General features: G+C 39.9%; 1 protein-coding gene across 1 annotated transcript in view; it reads right to left on the bottom strand.

Annotated features, from left to right (window-relative positions):
- The window catches only part of GLCCI1 (glucocorticoid induced 1), a 474,455-nt gene that overhangs the window by 291,424 nt on the left and 161,019 nt on the right, over nt 1-22,012 (bottom strand). Inside the window, exon 4 of the mRNA XM_053714094.1 lies at nt 9,048-9,161. Within this exon, the coding sequence (XP_053570069.1) occupies nt 9,048-9,161 (114 nt within the window). The remainder of the gene's footprint in view (nt 1-9,047; nt 9,162-22,012) is intronic.

Genomic DNA, 22,012 nt, shown 5'->3' with positions numbered 1-22,012 from the left:
ATTGCCGCTACCATCAACCCGATCACTTCCATGCACTGAGCTATGGAAGGAAGAGGAACGGAATGAAGTATCCGACAAGAGTCTAGAAGCTTTGTTTTTCTGGCCTCTGTCAGAAATATCCTCATTTCTAAGGAGTCTATTATTGTTCCCAAGAAGGGAACCCTTGTTGACGGAGATAGAGAACTCTTTTCCACGTTCACTTTCCATCCGTGAGATCTGAGAAAGGCCAGGACTATGTCCGTGTGAGCCTTTGCTTGAGGAAGGGACGACGCTTGAATCAGAATGTCGTCCAAGGAAGGTACTACAGCAATGCCCCTTGGTCTTAGCACAGCTAGAAGGGACCCTAGTACCTTTGTGAAAATCCTTGGAGCAGTGGCTAATCCGAAAGGAAGCGCCACGAACTGGTAATGCTTGTCCAGGAATGCGAACCTTAGGAACCGATGATGTTCCTTGTGGATAGGAATATGTAGATACGCATCCTTTAAATCCACCGTGGTCATGAATTGACCTTCCTGGATGGAAGGAAGAATAGTTCGAATGGTTTCCATCTTGAACGATGGAACCTTGAGAAACTTGTTTAAGATCTTGAGATCTAAGATTGGTCTGAACGTTCCCTCTTTTTTGGGAACTATGAACAGATTGGAGTAGAACCCCATCCCTTGTTCTCTTAATGGAACAGGATGAATCACTCCCATTTTTAACAGGTCTTCTACACAATGTAAGAATGCCTGTCTTTTTATGTGGTCTGAAGACAACTGAGACCTGTGGAACCTCCCCCTTGGGGGAAGCCCCTTGAATTCCAGAAGATAACCTTGGGAGACTATTTCTAGCGCCCAAGGATCCAGAACATCTCTTGCCCAAGCCTGAGCGAAGAGAGAGAGTCTGCCCCCCACCAGATCCGGTCCCGGATCGGGGGCCAACATTTCATGCTGTCTTGGTAGCAGTGGCAGGTTTCTTCGCCTGCTTTCCCTTGTTCCAGCCTTGCATTGGTCTCCAAGCTGGCTTGGCTTGAGAAGTATTACCCTGTTGCTTAGAGGACGTAGCACTTTGGGCTGGTCCGTTTCTACGAAAGGGACGAAAATTAGGTTTATTTTTTGCCTTGAAAGGCCGATCCTGAGGAAGGGCGTGGCCCTTACCCCCAGTGATATCAGAGATAATCTCTTTCAAGTCAGGGCCAAACAGCGTTTTCCCCTTGAAAGGAATGTTAAGTAGCTTGTTCTTGGAAGACGCATCAGCCGACCAAGATTTCAACCAAAGCGCTCTGCGCGCCACAATAGCAAACCCAGAATTCTTAGCCGCTAACCTAGCCAATTGCAAAGTGGCGTCTAGGGTAAAAGAATTAGCCAATTTGAGAGCATTGATTCTGTCCATAATCTCCTCATAAGGAGGAGAATCACTATCGACCGCCTTTATCAGCTCATCGAACCAGAAACATGCGGCTGTAGCGACAGGGACAACGCATGAAATTGGTTGTAGAAGGTAACCCTGCTGAACAAACATCTTTTTAAGCAAACCTTCTAATTTTTTATCCATAGGATCTTTGAAAGCACAACTATCCTCTATGGGTATAGTGGTGCGTTTGTTTAAAGTGGAAACCGCTCCCTCGACCTTGGGGACTGTCTGCCATAAGTCCTTTCTGGGGTCGACCATAGGAAACAATTTTTTAAATATGGGGGGAGGGACGAAAGGAATACCGGGCCTTTCCCATTCTTTATTAACAATGTCCGCCACCCGCTTGGGTATAGGAAAAGCTTCTGGGAGCCCCGGCACCTCTAGGAACTTGTCCATTTTACATAGTTTCTCTGGGATGACCAACTTGTCACAATCATCCAGAGTGGATAATACCTCCTTAAGCAGAATGCGGAGATGTTCCAACTTAAATTTAAATGTAATCACATCAGGTTCAGCTTGTTGAGAAATGTTCCCTGAATCAGTAATTTCTCCCTCAGACAAAACCTCCCTGGCCCCATCAGACTGGGTTAGGGGCCCTTCAGAAACATTATTATCAGCGTCGTCATGCTCTTCGGTATCTAAAACAGAGCAGTCGCGCTTACGCTGATAAGTGTTCATTTTGGCTAAAATGTTTTTGACAGAATTATCCATTACAGCCGTTAATTGTTGCATAGTAAGGAGTATTGGCGCGCTAGATGTACTAGGGGCCTCCTGAGTGGGCAAGACTCGTGTAGACGAAGGAGGGAATGATGCAGTACCATGCTTACTCCCCTCACTTGAGGAATCATCTTGGGCATCATTGTCATTGTCACATAAATCACATTTATTTAAATGAATAGGAATTCTGGCTTCCCCACATTCAGAACACAGTCTATCTGGTAGTTCAGACATGTTAAACAGGCATAAACTTGATAACAAAGTACAAAAAACGTTTTAAAATAAAACCGTTACTGTCACTTTAAATTTTAAACTGAACACACTTTATTACTGCAATTGCGAAAAAACATGAAGGAATTGTTCAAAATTCACCAAATTTTCACCACAGTGTCTTAAAGCCTTAAAAGTATTGCACACCAAATTTGGAAGCTTTAACCCTTAAAATAACGGAACCGGAGCCGTTTTGAACTTTAACCCCTTTACAGTCCCTGGTATCTGCTTTGCTGAGACCCAACCAAGCCCAAAGGGGAATACGATACCAAATGACGCCTTCAGAAAGTCTTTTCTAAGTATCAGAGCTCCTCTCACATGCGACTGCATGCCATGCCTCTCAAAAACAAGTGCGCAACACCGGCGCGAAAATGAGGCTCTGCCTATGCTTTGGGAAAGCCCCTAAAGAATAAGGTGTCTAAAACAGTGCCTGCCGATATTATTATATCAAAATACCCAAATAAAATGATTCCTCAAGGCTAAATATGTGTTAATAATGAATCGATTTAGCCCAGAAAAAGTCTACAGTCTTAATAAGCCCTTGTGAAGCCCTTATTTACGATCGTAATAAACATGGCTTACCGGATCCCATAGGGAAAATGACAGCTTCCAGCATTACATCGTCTTGTTAGAATGTGTCATACCTCAAGCAGCAAGAGACTGCTCACTGTTCCCCCAACTGAAGTTAATTGCTCTCAACAGTCCTGTGTGGAACAGCCATGGATTTTAGTGACGGTTGCTAAAATCATTTTCCTCATACAAACAGAAATCTTCATCTCTTTTCTGTTTCTGAGTAAATAGTACATACCAGCACTATTTCAAAATAACAAACTCTTGATTGAATAATAAAAACTACAGTTAAACACTAAAAAACTCTAAGCCATCTCCGTGGAGATGTTGCCTGTACAACGGCAAAGAGAATGACTGGGGTAGGCGGAGCCTAGGAGGGATCATGTGACCAGCTTTGCTGGGCTCTTTGCCATTTCCTGTTGGGGAAGAGAATATCCCACAAGTAAGGATGACGCCGTGGACCGGACACACCTATGTTGGAGAAAGAAGGTGAATCACAATGCAAAGCTGAAAGTTCCAACACTCTCCGAGCAGATGATATAGCAATAAGAAACAAAACCTTCCAAGATAACAACTTAATATCTATGGAATGCAATGGCTCAAACGGAGCTTGCTGCAAAACCTCAACAAAGTTAAGGCTCCCAGGAGGAGCAACAGACTTAAAAACAGGCCTGATTCTGACCACGGCCTGACCAAAAGATTACACATCTGGCATGTCCGCCAGACTCTTATGCATGAATCTGACCCTTCAGAGAACTGACTGACAAAACTTTTCTCCAGACCTTCCTGAAGAAAAGAAAAAATGCTAAAATCCTAACCCTACTCCAAGAGAAGCCTTTGGATTCACACCAATAAAGAAATTTATGCCACATCTTATGGTAAATCTTTCTTGTAATAGGCTTGCAAGCCTGAATCAAGGTCTCAATGACCTTGATTCAGACAAAACTAAGTGTTCAATCTCCAAGCAGTCAGCTTCAGAGAAATGAAAAATGGATGAAAGAAGGGATCCTGAATCAGAAGGCCCTTCCCTAAGAGGCAGTTTCAAGGTGGAAGAAATGACCTCTCCACTAGGTTTGTACCACCAGATCCTGCGAGGCCACGCAGGGACTATTAGAATTACCGACACTCTCCTGTTGATACAATCAATGACTCGTGGAAGGAGAGGAAACAGGTAAGTCAACCTGAAATCCAAAGGAACCGCCAGAGCATCCATCAGAACAGCCTGCAGAGCTCCTGATTTCGAACCGTACCTAGGCAACTTGCCTAAACATCGTCAAATTCAACTCCGCACCCCGCATTTGAGTGTCAAATTGGAGAACACCTCCAGAAGGAGTTTCCACTCCCCAGGAGAAAATTCTGTCTGCTCAGGAAATCCGCTTCCCAGTAGTCCACTCCTGGAATGTGGATTGCAGATAGACAACAATTGTGGGCTCCCGCCCACTGAACAATCCAAGTCACCTCCTTCATGGCTAAGGAACTTCAAGTTCCTCCCTGGTGGTTGATTAAAACCATTGAGGTGACATTATCCGACTGGAACCCAGCTAAGGACAACTGAGGCCAAGCCATTAGAGCATTGTAAATCGCACCCAACCTTAAGAATGTGAAAGAGGAGAGCAGACATTTCTGAGTCCATAATCCCTGCCCTTAAACAGAACCCACACTGTTTCCCAGCCCAGCAGGATGGCGTCCGTGGTCACAACACCCAGGAATGTCTCTAGAAGCACATGCCCTGAGACAGCTACTCCTGAGAAACCCGTGCGGGGAAAAGACTCTTGTCAAATGACCTAGATCTATCTTCTGAGACAGATCCGAATATTCTCCATTCTATGGAAAATAGCAAAGGGAATGATGTTCAAGATAACCCTCACACCAATTCCCTTCATACTTGAGTCACTGAAAAGTGAAGGTAAAAACCAACTGCAGCTGGATCCAAAATCCCAACCTTCTGGTTGCTAAAAGGCTAAACTATTTACCGGACCACAAGAGCTCACTGTTGGTCGGACAGTAGACTGCAGTGAAAACAAAAGGAATAAATCCTTGATTATCTGACCTCTGTTAGAATCTTCTCCTATGATAGAGAATCTATTAAGGTCCCTAAATAAATCACCCTTGTAGATGGAACAAAGGAACTCTTCTCCAGATTAATTTCCCATCCATGGGAAAAAAAGATTGGACAAAATCTCTTGAAACAGAAAGAGTGTTCGAAGAAGGATGACGCCTGAAGAAAAGCACCCTTGTAATACCTCAAGACCTAAAAACCTTTCTAGGATGACAAGACTCAGAAACTTGAGCAGATCTAGAATAATGGGAACAATAAATACACATCCTTCAGGTCTATGTTCGTTCTGAACAGGTCCTCTTGAACCAAAAGGAGAATGGATACTACTTTGAAAGACAAAACCTGGGGAACTTGGGGTAAATACCTAGATTCTGTTCCCAAACTGGGACTATCACGCCTAGAGAGGAAGGCCCTAAACTCAGTTCAAGGAATGCCTCTCATCATACCTGGAATGCAGATACTCTAGAATGAGAAATCTGCCCATGGGAGGAAATCTTAGATAGGACTCCAAGAAACAAGACTGACCCTGCTGAAAAAGGAAAGGAAAACCTTTCTTAGGTCTTACTCTCTTGACGAGTGGAAGAAAAACCCTTTTTCACCCGTAAAGTCAGGTGGCAATTCTGCCAGCCAAGTCCAAACAAGGTCTCATCCTTGAAAGGAAACGCCAGAAGCGTGGAATTGGGGGAAACATAAAATATAAAACCTGCAACTGCAGAACTATAAAGCCTAAGCTGTACTGCTAAGCTACAGCTAGGCTTCTCATCTGAACAAGATTTCAGCCACAAAGCCCGGCGTAATAGCACAGCAAGTCTAATAAGACAAGGCATTGTTCTAAATGAACAATTAAACCTCCAGCTTCTCATCCAAAGATACGAAAAGGAGCACCATAAGAACCGAAGTTCTCTGAGCCGTAGTACAAATATATCCTTCTACTTAAGACACACTTTGATGGATGGGAGACAGGTATCCCTAGCTTCTCCTAATCCTGAGAAAAATTCGAAGGCACGTCTAGAAAAACTTCCACATAGGAAGGAACATCATTGAAATGATAACGTTTACAAAACTTTCAAAAGTTGACAACAAGGGAATCGATGTCGCCCAAGTAGCTAAAGCCTCATTTAACAATACATGAGGCGATCAAGCATACATCTGCAGGATATGACTTCAGGTGTTAGGTTAGGGGTTCATTAAAATTATAGTATTGCTACACCTGTAGCTTAAATATTTATATAAAAGAAGAAGAATTACAAAACAAGTTGTTTCTACATCTGTAGTTTAAAAAATAATTAATTAGACTGCCCTCTGGGCAGGCTCATCGACTAGTACAGTATAAAGGCCTTCAGACTGACTGTCACCAGTTGAAAGCCAATGTATATTGAATGTTGCAGAGGATACTAATAATTATAGTTGTGGTGTGTGAGGGAACAACATTATCAGCTTAAAGGACTGTTATACGTTACAGACTTAGTATTGATTGGAGGGTTATGTACCTCTCATTGCGTGTGGTTATCACACTATTATTATTGTTATTCAAGGCACTTTTGATGCTCACGTATCTCTTATGATAGGATTTCTAGCCGTAATGACCAGTCTCAATTAATCTACAGTTTGTTTACTGGCTAATGTTCTTGTACCTGAGGTACTTCCCTTATTCTGCCTAACTATTACAGATTAATTAGGGAACTGTGTTGTATCCGTTATATTGAAATAACATAGCCGTAGTAAACTCTTTGCTTATACGTACAGTACTTCCCTTGATAAGTTATATCTAGCTTAGGTAAGTATGGGTTGTGTTTATAGACTGAGCTTGCACAGTGGCACCAAATCACTAACCTTCACGTGTAATAATTACTCTGCTGGTTGTAATTTTTGAGCACATATAGTAATAGTGTATCTATTGTATTAAGATTTCAAAGCCGTTATGACTCTTAATCAAGCTGCAGTTTGTCTGCTGGCTGTTATTCTTGTCCCTTAAGTGCTTTCCTTATTCAGCCTAAAAAACGATTGCTTAGGGAGCTTTAGTGTATCCTTTGTATTTACATAGAACAGCCATAATAAACACTCTTGTGTGAGCTGCAGTTTGTCTGCTGGCTATTTTTCTTATACATACAATGCTCCCCTTAGTCGGCTGTATTAAGCTTAGGTAAGTAAGTACAGGTTAGGTTTATAGACATAGTTTGCACAACGGCATCACATCGCCAGATTTCAATCAGAGCATATAAGATCTGTGGTTAATGACTTGCTGCTTATGAGGTCATTCTCCCTGTACCTGACCAAAATGATCTGAGAATACTATTGTAGTCAGCTCAGATATCAAATTAGACCACCCTACTATTAAACTAGATTATTAAAAAACAAAGGGTCCCGCATGCCCTTTCCCCTAACATGTTTTGCCGGTAACTCCGGCTTTGTCAAAAGCGGGGTGCCGCGGCGTCGGTGGCTTTTTGTGGGGTAAACCACGCCTATTGTTTGAAACTGGCAAATCGGATCAGTAGTGAACCTAAAGCGTTACTGCATCAGGGATCCTTGTATGTTTCAATTTAACTAAACAATTGCCGACTTGATCTTGTCTTTGATTATATATGGTTTATCCTTTGTCAATAAAGAAACTAGTATTTAGACCTCATATAGTGAATTTACGATGCTATGCTGTGGAGCATCGTAAATTCACTATCGCTCTTTTTTCAGTGAGGTGACGTTTCAAACTCTTAGCCAATAGCCGTGCGGCCCAGCTGACATTATGAATGATAGCTAGCATGCTATTGGCTAAGATCATCTCACTGCAAAATAGCGTACCTCCCTGGGCAGCCTGAGGCACTCAGCGATGTGAATGCTGCAGAAAAATAAAGGAACTTTCAGCATGAAGTATTTTATACTTCATGACTAAAAGTCCCCTTTATTTGTTGCACTGGTAAATCCTAGCGTTTCAAAAACACTAGTATTTACAATCCCTTAAAGTTCTTACGTCCAGCTAATCCTTCATTAACCTCAAATAGATCAAAAAGCAGTTCCAAATACAGCATAATTTTATTACAACAACAAAAAAAGGATGTGTGACCCCAAAGAATACTGCTCACATTGTGCAAAGCTACTATAACTCTAAGTAATATGCTTTTTAACTAACTACTGGTAAGACATGATCTTTACCAAAGTCACTCATGGTACGCTCACACATTATTAATTCCCACTGAAGTGCAAACAGTGCATTTAACAGCAAACTCAGTCTGTGACAATATTTTAGCCTCTCTTATAGAAAACACTGTATCAGTATGTAGGGTAAGTCCCTACCCTGTAATGTGTCAGCATAAAATGTCAAACAATTGTTTCACTTACTCTCCAGTGGCTTTTTCAAGTCTTAAGAATAGTCTTCTAAACACAAACTGTATTTATTCTATGTATGCAGTATTTGTTGTACTTCGGTGAAATGTATTAACCCAATAAAAACTATTTGAAAGAAAAAGAATAGTCTTCTTTCAGTCAGTTATAAATTCTTGCAGTATGAAAAAGCTTTTGCTATGAGTATAGTACACATAAGCTATGCTCGACTCTTCCCATTCTACTACATCATATTGCACTGTAGTTAAGAAAAAAAGAGTGTGTAAGTTAGCCCAAAGAAGTCTAGTACAGCAGTAAACATTATTTTGAACACCTGCACAAAATATATGCAAACAAGCAGTGGGGCTATAAGCAGTCAGTCACTAATAAGATGTCTTGGGAGGAGGTAAAGGAGCAAAAGAAAAATATAGAAAGAATGTAGAAATAACAGGCATGTGTTTGAGAGAGAATGGTGGAGATACAAGGGGGAAATCAGCACAGGTTTGGATTAAAATTGAGAGATGCATTATGAAATACAAAATACTGTGACATCTATGATTCAGCTTCTAACGTGTTGTCTTTACCAATACCCCCTATCCTAAGGAAAGCTTAGTCAGAATGTTTGAGAATGGCAACAAGAGGGTCAAAACATTAACATACAAGAATATAACAACAACTTGTGTTAAACATTAGAATCCACTAGAACACTAGGTAACACACTTACCTGAGAGTGATTGATTGCTATATGATTTCCCTGGAAAGGTGACTGGCCATCCTTATCCTTACTATGGCGACTGTTATTCTTTGTGCGCTGGAGCTGTTGCCTTAGTTTGGCAATCTGTTGAGAGAGACATATTTGTGTGTGATAAATACATGTATAACTGCATCCTGATCTGACTATTATTATCATAAAGTTTAAAAAATACATGTTTAGACTAAAAGGGCTGCATTATCATTCACATGTTTTAAAGCAGATGTGCCACTTTGGGATGTACCAGAAAGTCAGTACACTGTTGTATTTTTTCCCCATTTATTAATGCTTATTACTTGCATAAATAAATTACACTGACAAAGAAAAATAAACCCCGTTTTCAAGTATAAGCATCCCCGCCTTAACCCCTTCCCGCCATTTGGACATTCTATGCCCTCCAAACTGCACTGCTAACTGTTTTTGTGTCCTGCCCCCCTACATTGCCTACTAAGTAGGGCTGGGCGATATTGGTAAAAAAAAAAAAAAAATTGCGACTACGATTTAATCGCAATTTTCTTATAAATGACTATAATACCTTCATTTTTCAATATTTTTTTTTTATTTAAGAATAGAATCTTAATGTACATGTTTCTCAATGTCCGATACACTCTGGGAGTGTAAAAATGCAAACCACATATGTGTTTGTGTATATATATATATATATATATATATATATATATATATATATATATATAAAATATATATATATTCTTCAACAAACTACAAGAGGAGAACAAGGACCATCAAAAATTTCTTAAGGCCCTGTATAGATAGGGAATCAAGCACTCTTTTTTTATAAAAAATAGCTCAAAAGTGTAGCTAAATTAAACAATTGGAATGAATCTCTGACCAGTACAATCACTGAGAACAAAAAATAATTTATTAATAGTACAGAAAGAAGTAAATCCTAACTGTCTAAACATAGCAATAGGCCAGTTGTGTGCTGGCCTCGGGTATATGTTAGCAACACAAAGTAAAGTATGTTGAACAAACAATATAGTACATGTGGCCAATTAAAACCCTGAAGATGTGCACATCATAATCATAATATTGGCAAAAATACAATCCAAAGACACCTAGTACACTGCTACACCCAAGCTGTACACGGTACCCAAGTCAATACAAGGGATAATTACCGGACAGGTAAATTTTTAGGGATCTAAGTAGTGATAGGTGCTTTGTAAAGATTTCAGGAACAACAATAATGGCAGTATAGCAACAATTACAAAGAATTACATACAAGTATGAAGAATAGCTATTGCAATGGTTATTAGCAATAAGATAGATAGTGAGTTACATGCAAGTATGAAGAATAGCTATTGCAATGGTTATTAGCAATAAGATAGATAGTGGAACATAGTAATACATCCTCCATAATGAATTGCCTCAGTACAGCAGTTACATAGAGACACAGCAGTTTACATAGAGATGCCTGCATATATTGAGATAAAATTCTCACAAGAGTGTATTGCTGAAGAAAACAACCAAATCACAGCAGGATGATTTTCCACATATAGCGGTATTGTCTTCAGCCAGACTTTAGCAAAATGGGATAAGTGCTGCCAAAGCTGAATGCGTGTTAGTAAAGCATAGTACTTCGTATTGCTGAAGATGTTGTGTGAAAGCAGCAAACAAGCCAAATGAGCAGTGGGAGTCAGTCCAGGCTAACCCCCCATCAAGTGAAAGCAGCTATATTCCTGTGTTAAACCATAAGCATGCACTTATATGATTCTGGAGGTGTCCACAATTGAGGTCCGCTGTTTGTTACCGATTGCCTCCTGAAATACTGCCTTGTAATTGAGTCCCATGAAACAGTTTGCTGAGCCAGTTGAATGCTGCACGCTGAGACTGGTCCTTGTTCTCCTCTTGTAGTTTGTTGAAGAATAATTTTTTATAGGGTCTGCACCACATTAAAATTATAATCTAGCATAACATTAATGTTTTCTAAAGTTTGCTAAAATTGTTTTTGGAAAAAGACACATTTATAGTAGCCATTTGTCCTGTACCCTTTTTGGTTTTATATATATATATATATATATATATATATATATACACATACATATATATATATATATATACATACACACACACACACACACACACAGTATATACACATATATGTGTGTGTGTATATATATATATATATATATATATATATATATATATATATATATATATATATATATATATATATATACACACACACACATATATATATATATATATATATATATATATATATATATATATATATATATATATATATATATATATATATATACACACACATACAAACATACAGCAAAAAGGAAATGTTGCAAGCAGCGGTTTTAGTAATAAAAACAGTCTTTATTAGAACATAAGTTAAAACACTCCAGAGATCAGCACAGGTACATCACAACGAAAAGTCTGCTAACATGATCAACGTAATCATAGCTACTGGACAGTGCACCTGAGCTATTAAAAAGCACCAGGATCACCCTGATTGGGTAAAAACAAAGTAACAAGTTGTGATATCAATTAACTCTATGAGTACCTATACAAATTGTAGAGCCTATTATCTGAGTTAAATAGATTGCAGTTGCAACAAATGGCATGCAATAATACAGCTGTACATAGAATGCTAACTTTAATAAAGCATAATTTAACCCCTTAACGTCATACGTCGTACAGGGTACGTCGTGCACAAACTGGTCTTTAAAGACCAGCGACGTACCCTGTACGACGTTGGGGTTGAAAGCAGCTGGAAGCGATCCTGATCGCTTCCAGCCGCTTTCCGGTTATTGCAGTGATGCCTCCATGTCGAGGCATCACTGCAATAACATTTTCCCCCATCCGATGCAGAGAGAGCCACTCTGTGGCCCTCTCTGCACCGGACATCGATGGCCGCAATCGTTGGTGGGTGGGAGCCGACGTGGGAGGCGGGTGGGCGGCCATCGATGGCTTGCGGTGTACAGAGGTGGGCGGGATCGTGGGTGGGGTAGCTGGGGGGCGCGCACGGACGCGCGATCGTGCACAAGGGAGGCGGGCGGGCGCGTGCACGAGGGAGGGAGCGGGTGGGAACCATTACACATGGAACGGTTTGCATAAATTTAGAGGGAGAGAGGGGAAATAAAAATAGTATTATAAATAAGCAAAGTGATCTGGGAGGGGGTGGGGGTTTAGTCTTTGGGGGGGGGGGGAAAGCTACACTACAGAAAATTGGGGAGAAATTAAAAAAATATATATTTTTTTGTAAACTGGGTACTGGCAGACAGCTGCCAGTACCCAAGATGGCTCCCAATAATGTTGAGGGGGAGGGTTAGAGAGCTGTTTTGGGGGGGATCAGGGAGGTTTGGGGCTAAGGGGGATCCTACACAGCAGCATATGTAAATATGCTAGAAAAAAAAATAAAAAAAATAAAATATACCTTTTATTTTAGTACTGGCAGACTTTCTGCCAGTACTTAAGATGGCGGGTACAATTGTGGGGTGGGTGAGGGAAGAGAGCTGTTTGGGAGGGATCAGGGGGTCTGATGTGTCAGGTGGGAGGCTGATCTCAACACTAAAGCTAAAATTAACCCTGCAAGCTCCCTACAAGCTACCTAATTAACCCCTTCACTGCTAGCCATAATACACGTGTGATGCGCAGCGGCATTTAGCAGCCTTCTAATTACCAAAAAGCATCACCAAAGCCATATATGTCTGCTATTTCTGAACAAAGGAGATCCCAGGGAAGCATTTACAACCATTTGTGCCATAATTGCACAAGCTGTTTGTAAATAATATCAATGAGAAACCTAGAATTGCGAAAAAAATGAAGTTTTTTTTTAATTTGGTCGCATTTGGCGGTGAAATGGTGGCATGAAATATACCAAAATGGGCCTAGATCAATACTTTGGGATGTCTTCTAAAAAAAATATATACATGTCATGGGATATTCAGGTATTCCTGACAGATATCAGGGTTCCAATGTAACTAGCGCTCATTTTGAAAAAAAGTGGTTTTGAAATAGCAAAGTGCTTCTTGTATTTATTGCCCTATAACTTGCAAAAAAAGCAAAGAACATGTTAACATTGGGTATTTCTAAACTCAGGACAAAATTTAGAAACTATTTAGCATGGTTGTTTTTTGGTGGTTGTAGATGTGTAACAGATTTTGGGGGTCAAATTTAGAAAAAGTGTGTTTTTTCCCATATTTTCCTCATATTTTATAATATTTTTAATAATAAATTATAAGATATGATGAAAATAATGGTATCTTTAGAAAGTCCATTTAGTGGCGGGAAAAACGGTATATAATATGTGTGGGTACAAAAAATGAGTAAGAGGAACATTACAGCTAAACACAAACACCGCAGAAATGTAAAAATAGCCCTGGTCTTTAAGGGAAAGAAATTGAAAAATGGCCTTGGTCCTTAAGGGGTTAAAGACCTACAAAGTTCCTAAGCCTAAATTAAGCTAGTGTGTAGGAACAGAACAATTGTAATGGTTGTTAATACATATTACATCTGCAGAATACATTCAGTGATTCTATCATTTATTGTAGAATAAATTTGCGTGTGGAAAATGATGTGTGCTGTACTAATGAATCACTTATTGTGAAGAATGAAAAAACAAAAGAATACCCCTTACCAAAAAATATAAAATATAATATTATGTGGGAAATGGGTAATGATAAGAAATAGCAATATGGATAATTACAGAAAACTGAAAAAGGGGGGAAATGAGGGAAACAAGGGAAATAGAGCAGGTCCAGACAGGCTGCACAAGAGGGAACAAGAAACCTGAAATGTAGAATATTCTTCTATTGCCAGTAATTGATCAGGTCATATTCTGAGTTCACACCAGTAGGTACACGAGTTTGTAGTTTGAATATCCAAAACATTTCCCTCTTCTGCAGCAGCCTGTCTCCTCTTGGAGGGCAAGTCACCCTTTCAATGGCCTGCCACCTTAGTGAATTTACACTTTTTTGGTGACACTTCGCAAAGTGTTGAACTAAGGGTGTAGATGCTACACCAGCTTGTATCATGGACAGATGGTTACGAATTCACACCTTAACCTCAGTAGTCGTGAGTCCAACGTACTGTAGATGGCACATGGTGCAACTCAACACATATACAACATATGTGGAGGTGTACTTGAGACAGGACTGGATGGCAAAAATCTCCCCTGTAACCTCAGATTTAATACTATCTGAGGGTAGAACAAAATCACATACCCTGCATTTATTGAGGCATTTGAAAATGCCCCTATGTGTAAGCCAAGAGCTTTGTCTTTGATTAGTCTTAGGGAGAACAGAGGGTGATAATAAGTTGCCTAGAGTAGTTGTTTTCCTGTAGAAACAACGTAACCCTTGTGAAATACAATGCTCTAGTTTATCGTCAGCCGCTAAAAACGAAAAATGTTTTTTTACTATTTTACAAATTTCAGTGTATTCCTGACTAAACTCTGTAACAAAAGTAACTCCTTTATGTTTACTATTGATGCTTTTGTATTTATCAATTTCACTTGTCTGACCCAAAATATGTTACCTGTCTAAGCCATCCACTTGTCTCCTGGCCTTATTAATCACTTTAGCACTGTATCCTCTGATTTTTAGCCTGTTGGCCAAATCTTGTGACTGCTCAACAAACTTATTCGGTAAGGAGCAGTTGCGTTTAATCCTAATAAATTGGCCTTTGGCCACAGCATGGGGTACACATGGGGTACGTGCCTGGGATGACAACTTTTCGCATGTAGGAGAGTGTTCCCTGCTATGGGCTTCCTATAGATCTCTGTCAATACCCTTCCATCCTCCATGCCTGTGATAGTGATATCCAAAAAGTTGATCACATTGTCCCGTACCTCACTGGTAAATTTTATTCCAATATTGTTGGAATTCAAATAATCAGTGAAAGACGTAAATTGTAACTCACTCCCTTTCCACACGAGCAACAGGTCGTCTATATAGCGGCCGTAAAAATGAATCAAATCTCTGAAGGGGTTCCCATCTCCATAGACGTGGGACAGCTCCCACCAACCCATAAAAAGGTTGGCATAGGAGGGGGCAAATTTACCCCCCATAGCTGTCCCACGTCTCTGGAAATAGAAACCATCCTCAAATTAAAACTAATTGTGTTTAAGTAAAAATTTTAACACTCTAAGTATAAAGTGTCTAAACTCAGTAGAAAAATCAGAATAGAATTCCAAAAAGAAATTGACCGCTATTAGACACTCCTCGTGGGGGATGGAGGAGCATAATGCTACTACATCAATTGTAGCCCACTTGTGATAGTTACTGTTCCATCTCAAATTGTCAAGAGTACAGATTACGTCTTTGGTGTCTTGGATGTAACTGTGCAAGTTTTGTACCAGGGGTTGTAAGAGGCTATCTACCCACTGTGAAACATGTTCTGTCAATGAATCAATTCCACTGACTATTGGACGGTCCCTGACATCCTTAAGGGATTTATGGACCTTGGGTAGATGGTGGAAGATGGGCACTACCGGATAATCAACCACCAAGAACTCAAAGGTTTTCCGGTCGTAGTGCCCATCCTCCAACCCATCGTCCAAAATGTCCAATAACTCTTTTTTGAAAGCAGCAGTGGGGTCCCTATAAAGGGGAATATAGTCCTCAGTGATGTTAAGTTGACGCAATGCCTCATCTACATAGTCCAATCTGTCCAGAACCACAACAGAGCCACCCTTGTCAGCTGGGCGTATAACAATATCATTGTTCTCTTGCGGCTCTCTCTGGTCTGGACAGATTGGGAACTTGATATCCAACAGAATTCTTGAGTTTAATCAGGTCACGCTCCACACGTTTGAAGAAAGTCTCCAAAGTGCATCTAAATATGTTGAAGAAGGTGCTTCTGCTATGCAGACAAGAGTTTCTGATGATGATCAGAGAAAAATAGAACAGGTTTTTTTCTCTTCCCCCACAACGCACCGGGATAGGACAAACAGGTCAGGGACATTATCATTTGAGAGGCCAGAGAGGGAAACAGAAGTACAAATAAACAACATTATTAAAGGGACAGTATACTGTAAAATAGTTTTTCCCTTAATGTGTTTACAATTGCTTTTTTTACCAACTGCAGAGTGAAAAATGTAAGAAAACTAGCTTTTTAAGGTTTATTTGTGTATATTAAAGCTCTGATTTTGTGTTTAGAAGCCACAACCTAATAAAATGGGTTGAGCTTGTAGGTATAATCAGATCTCATTACTTTATCACATTGTGTACATATACCTGCTTCTTTATTTTATATCTGTCCATAAACCAATCACCAGTACTTGGAGAGAACAATGGAAAATCAACATTGCATTACCTTATCTCTGCAAAATCCCACTGGGAGTGTAATTTCTTCTGCTGGCTGTGTTTACAAAGCTTATCTATAGCTTGGACATGCGGCCATAAACTTTCAGAATAGGTGGGGATACCACATGCTAAATCAACTATTTCAAATGCCAATATAAGGGTAAAGGAGCTACTTGTAAACAATTTAATACACTCCATCCGGTAAAGTGGATCATTGGGAACAAATTAAAGGGGAGAACATTTTTGAGTAAACTGTCCCTTTAACTTGTCAAAATACAGACTTACAGACTCACAAGTCTCACTTCTTAGTCGTGGTTTGAATTTTGCACCTACCAATCATTTCAACATATTTAACACTATTCTTCACATTAATAAACTAATACGTAACATGACTCTACAAAAACATTTTTACACTGAATCAACAGATTATTTAGATGACAGAGTTGATCATGGGCTGGACTTACCCACACATGCCCCGCACACTGGTGAATTAACATTCAATGAAACTTGTGATGTGATTAGTTTGGAATGTTTATCTCGAGATACCTTGACAAGAACTAATAGAGAAAGTATTAACGCCTCTAGTGGTTTTCAAAACAAGTCACTGTTTAATCCCATCCACACTAAGGGTATCACTTTGGAGACTTTCTTCAAACGTGTGGAACGTGACCTGATTAAACTCAAGAATTCTGTTGGATATCAAGTTCCCAATCTGTCCAGACCAGAGAGAGCCGCCCTTAAGGAGCGTCAAGAGAACAATGATATTGTTATACGCCCAGCTGACAAGGGTGGCTCTATTGTGGTTCTGGACAGATTGGACTATGTAGATGAGGCATTGAGTCAACTTAACAACACTGAGGACTATATTCCCCTTTATAGGGACCCCACTGCTACTTTCAAAAAAGAGTTATTGGACATTTTGGAGTTTAGACACTTTATACTTAGAGTGTTAAAATTTTTACTTAAACACAATTAGTTTTAATTTGAGGATGGTTTCTATCTCCAGAGACGTGGGACAGCTATGGGGGGTAAATTTGCCCCCTCCTATGCCAACCTTTTTATGGGTTGGTGGGAGCTGTCCCACGTCTATGGAAATGGGAACCCCTTCAGAGATTTGATTAATTTTTACGGCCGCTATATAGACGACCTGTTGCTCGTGTGGAAAGGGAGTGAGTTACAATTTACGTCTTTCACTGATTATTTGAATTCCAACAATATTGGAATAAAATTTACCAGTGAGGTACGGGACAATGTGATCAACTTTTTGGATATCACTATCACAGGCATGGAGGATGGAAGGGTATTGACAGAGATCTATAGGAAGCCCATAGCACGGAACACCCTCCTACATGCGAAAAGTTGTCATCCCAGGCACGTACCCCATGCTGTGGCCAAAGGCCAATTTATTAGGATTAAACGCAACTGCTTCTTACCGAATAAGTTTGTTGAGCAGTCACAAGATTTGGCCAACAGGCTAAAAAACAGAGGATACAGTGCTAAAGTGATTAATAAGGCCGGGAGACAAGTGGATGGCTTAGACAGGTCACAAATTTTGTGTCAGACAAGTGAAATTGATAAATACAAAAGCATCAATAGTAAACATAAAGGAGTTAGTTTTGTTACAGAGTTTAGTCAGGAATACACTGAAATTTGTAAAATAGTAAAAAAAACATTTTTTGTTTTTAGCGGCCGACGATAAACTAGAGCATTCTATTTCACAAGGGTTACGTTGTTCCTACAGGAAAAACATAATTTATGTAAGAACTTACCTGATAAATTCATTTCTTTCATATTAGCAAGAGTCCATGAACTAGTGACGTATGGGATATACATTCCTACCAGGAGGGGCAAAGTTTCCCAAACCTCAAAATGCCTATAAATACACCCCTCACCACACCCACAATTCAGTTTAACGAATAGCCAAGAAGTGGGGTGATAAAAAAAGTGCGAAAGCATATAAAATAAGGAATTATAATAATTGTGCTTTATACAAAAATCATAACCACCCCAAAAAAAGGGTGGACCTCATGGACTCTTGCTAATATGAAAGAAATGAATTTATCAGGTAAGTTCTTACATAAATTATGTTTTCTTTCATGTAATTAGCAAGAGTCCATGAGCTAGTGACGTATGGGATAATGATTACCCAAGATGTGGATCTTTCCACGCAAGAGTCACTAGAGAGGGAGGGATAAAATAAAGACAGCCAATTCCTGCTGAAAATAATCCACACCGAAAATAAAGTTTAATGAAAAACATAAGCAGAAGATTCAAACTGAAACCGCTGCCTGAAGTACTTTTCTACCAAAAACTGCTTCAGAAGAAGAAAATACATAAAAATGGTAGAATTTAGTAAAAGTATGCAAAGAGGACCAAGTTGCTGCTTTGCAAATCTGATCAATCGAAGCTTCATTCCTAAACGCCCAGGAAGTAGAAACTGACCTAGTAGAATGAGCTGTAATCCTTTGAGGCGGAGTTTTACCCGACTCAACATAGGCAAGATGAATTAAAGATTTCAACCAAGGTGCCAAAGAAATGGCAGAAGCTTTCTGGCCTTTTCTAGAACCGGAAAAGATAACAAATAAACTAGAAGTCTTTCGGAAAGACTTAGTAGCTTCAACATAATATTTCAAAGCTCTAACAACATCCAAAGAATGCAATGATTTCTCCTTAGAATTCTTAGGATTAGGACATAATGAAGGAACCACAATTTCTCTACTAATGTTGTTAGAATTCACAACTTTAGGTAAAAATTCAAAAGTTCGCAACACTGCCTTATCCTGATGAAAAATCAGAAAAGGAGACTCACAAGAAAGAGCAGATAATTCAGAAACTCTTCTGGCAGAAGAGATTGCCAAAAGGAACAAAACTTTCCAAGAAAGTAATTTAATGTCCAATGAATGCATAGGTTCAAACGGAGGAGCTTGAAGAGCCCCCAGAACCAAATTCAAACTCCAAGGAGGAGAAATTGACTTAATGACAGGTTTTATACGAACCAAAGCTCGTATCAGGAAGATTAGCAATCTTTCTGTGAAAAAGAACAGAAAGAGCAGAGATTTGTCCTTTCAAAGAACTTGCGGATAAACCTTTATCTAAACCATCCTGAAGAAACTGTAAAATTCTCGGAATTCTAAAAGAATGCCAAGAAAAATGATGAGAAAGACACCAAGAAATATAAGTCTTCCAGACTCTATAATATATCTCTCTGGATACAGATTTACGAGCCTGTAACATAGTATTAATCACAGAGTCAGAGAAACCTCTTTGACCAAGAATCAAGCGTTCAATCTCCATACCTTTAAATTTAAGGATTTGAGATCCTGATGGAAAAAAGGACCTTGCGACAGAAGGTCTGGTCGTAGCGGAAGAGTCCACGGATGGCAAGAGGCCATCCGGACAAGATCTGCATACCAAAACCTGTGAGGCCATGCCGGAGCTACCAGCAGAACAAACGAGCATTCCTTCAGAATCTTGGAGCTTACTCTTGGAAGAAGAACTATAGGCGGAAAGATATAAGCAGGATGATACTTCCAAGGAAGTGATAATGCATCCACTGCTTCCGCCTGAGGATCCCGGGATCTGGACAGATACCTGGGAAGTTTCTTGTTTAGATGAGACGCCATCAGATCTATTTCTGGAAGCTCCCACATTTGAACAATCTGAAGAAATACCTCTGGGTGAAGAGACCATTCGCCCGGATGCAACGTTTGGCGACTGAGATAATCCGCTTCCCAATTGTCTATACCTGGGATATGAACCGCAGATATTAGACAGGAGCTGGATTCCGCCCAAACCAGAATCCGAGATACTTCTTTCATAGCCAGAGGACTGTGAGTCCCTCCTTGATGATTGATGTATGCCACAGTAGTGACATTGTCTGTCTGAAAACAAATGAACGATTCTCGCTTCAGAAGAGGCCAAAACTGAAGAGCTCTGAAAATTGCACAGAGTTCCAAAATATTGATCGTAATCTCACCTCCTGAGATTCCCAAACTCCTTGTGCTGTCAGAGATCCCCACACAGCTCCCCAACCTGTGAGACTTGCATCTGTTGAAATTACAGTCCAGGTCGGAAGCACAAAAGAAGCCCCCTGAATCAAACGATGGTGATCTGTCCACCACGTTAGAGAGTGTCGTACAATCGGTTTTAAAGATATTAATTGAGATATCTTTGTGTAATCCTTGCACCATTGATTCAGCATACAGAGCTGAAGAGGTCGCATGTGAAAACGAGCAAAGGGGATCGCGTCCGATGCAGCAGTCATAAGACCTAGAATTTCCATGCATAAGGCTACCGAAGGGAATGATTGTGACTGAAGGTTTCGACAAGCCGAAATCAATTTTAGACGTCTCTTGTCTGTTAAAGACAGAGTCATGGACACTGAATCTATCTGGAAACCCAGAAAGGTTACCCTTGTCTGAGGAATCAATGAACTTTTTGGTGAATTGATCCTCCAACCATGATCTTGAAGAAACAACACAAGTCGATTCATATGAGATTCTGCTAAATGTAAAGACTGAGCAAGTACCAAGATATCGTCCAAATAAGGAAATACGACAATACCCTGTTCTCTGATTACAGACAGAAGGGCACCGAGAACCTTTGTAAAAATTGGAGCTGTAGCTAGGCCAAACGGCAGAGCCACAAACTGGTAATGCTTGTCCAGAAAAGAGAATCTCAGGAACTGATAATGATCTGGATGAATCGGAATATGCAGATATGCATCCTGTAAATCTATTGTGGACATATAATGCCCTTGCTGAACAAAAGGCAAGATAGTCCTTACAGTTACCATTTTGAATGTTGGTATCCTTACATAACGATTCAATATTTTTAGATCCAGAACTGGTCTGAAGGAATTCTCCTTCTTTGATACAATGAAGAGATTTGAATAAAACCCCATCCCCTGTTCCAGAACTGGAACTGGCATAATTACTCCAGCCAACTCTAGATCTGAAACACAATTCAGAAATGCTTGAGCTTTCACTGGATTTACTGGGACACGGGAAAGAAAAAATCTCTTTGCAGGAGGTCTCATCTTGAAACCAATTCTGTACCCTTCTGAAACAATGTTCTGAATCCAAAGATTGTGAACAGAATTGATCCAAATTTCTTTGAAAAAACGTAACCTGCCCCCTACCAGCTGAGCTGGAATGAGGGCCGCACCTTCATGTGGACTTAGAAGCAGGCTTTGCCTTTCTAGAAGGCTTGGATTTATTCCAGACTGGAGATGGTTTCCAAACTGAAACCGCTCCTGAGGATGAAGGATCAGGCTTTTGTTCTTTGTTGAAACGAAAGGAACGAAAACGATTATTAGCCCTGTTTTTACCCTTAGATTATTTATCCTGTGGTAAAAAAGTTCCTTTCCCACCAGTAACAGTTGAGATAATAGAATCCAACTGAGAACCAAATAATTTGTTACCCTGGAAAGAAATGGAAAACATAATTTATGTAAGAACTTACCTGATAAATTCATTTCTTTCATATTAGCAAGAGTCCATGAGCTAGTGACGTATGGGATATACATTCCTACCAGGAGGGGCAAAGTTTCCCAAACCTCAAAATGCCTATAAATACACCCCTCACCACACCCACAATTCAGTTTAACGAATAGCCAAGTGGGGTGATAAAAAAAAGTGCGAAAGCATATAAAAAACA

The sequence above is a fragment of the Bombina bombina genome, chromosome 5 (genome assembly GCF_027579735.1).
Source record: "Bombina bombina isolate aBomBom1 chromosome 5, aBomBom1.pri, whole genome shotgun sequence".
Lineage (NCBI taxonomy): Eukaryota > Metazoa > Chordata > Amphibia > Anura > Bombinatoridae > Bombina > Bombina bombina.
This window is presented reverse-complemented; position numbering and strand designations above follow the sequence as displayed.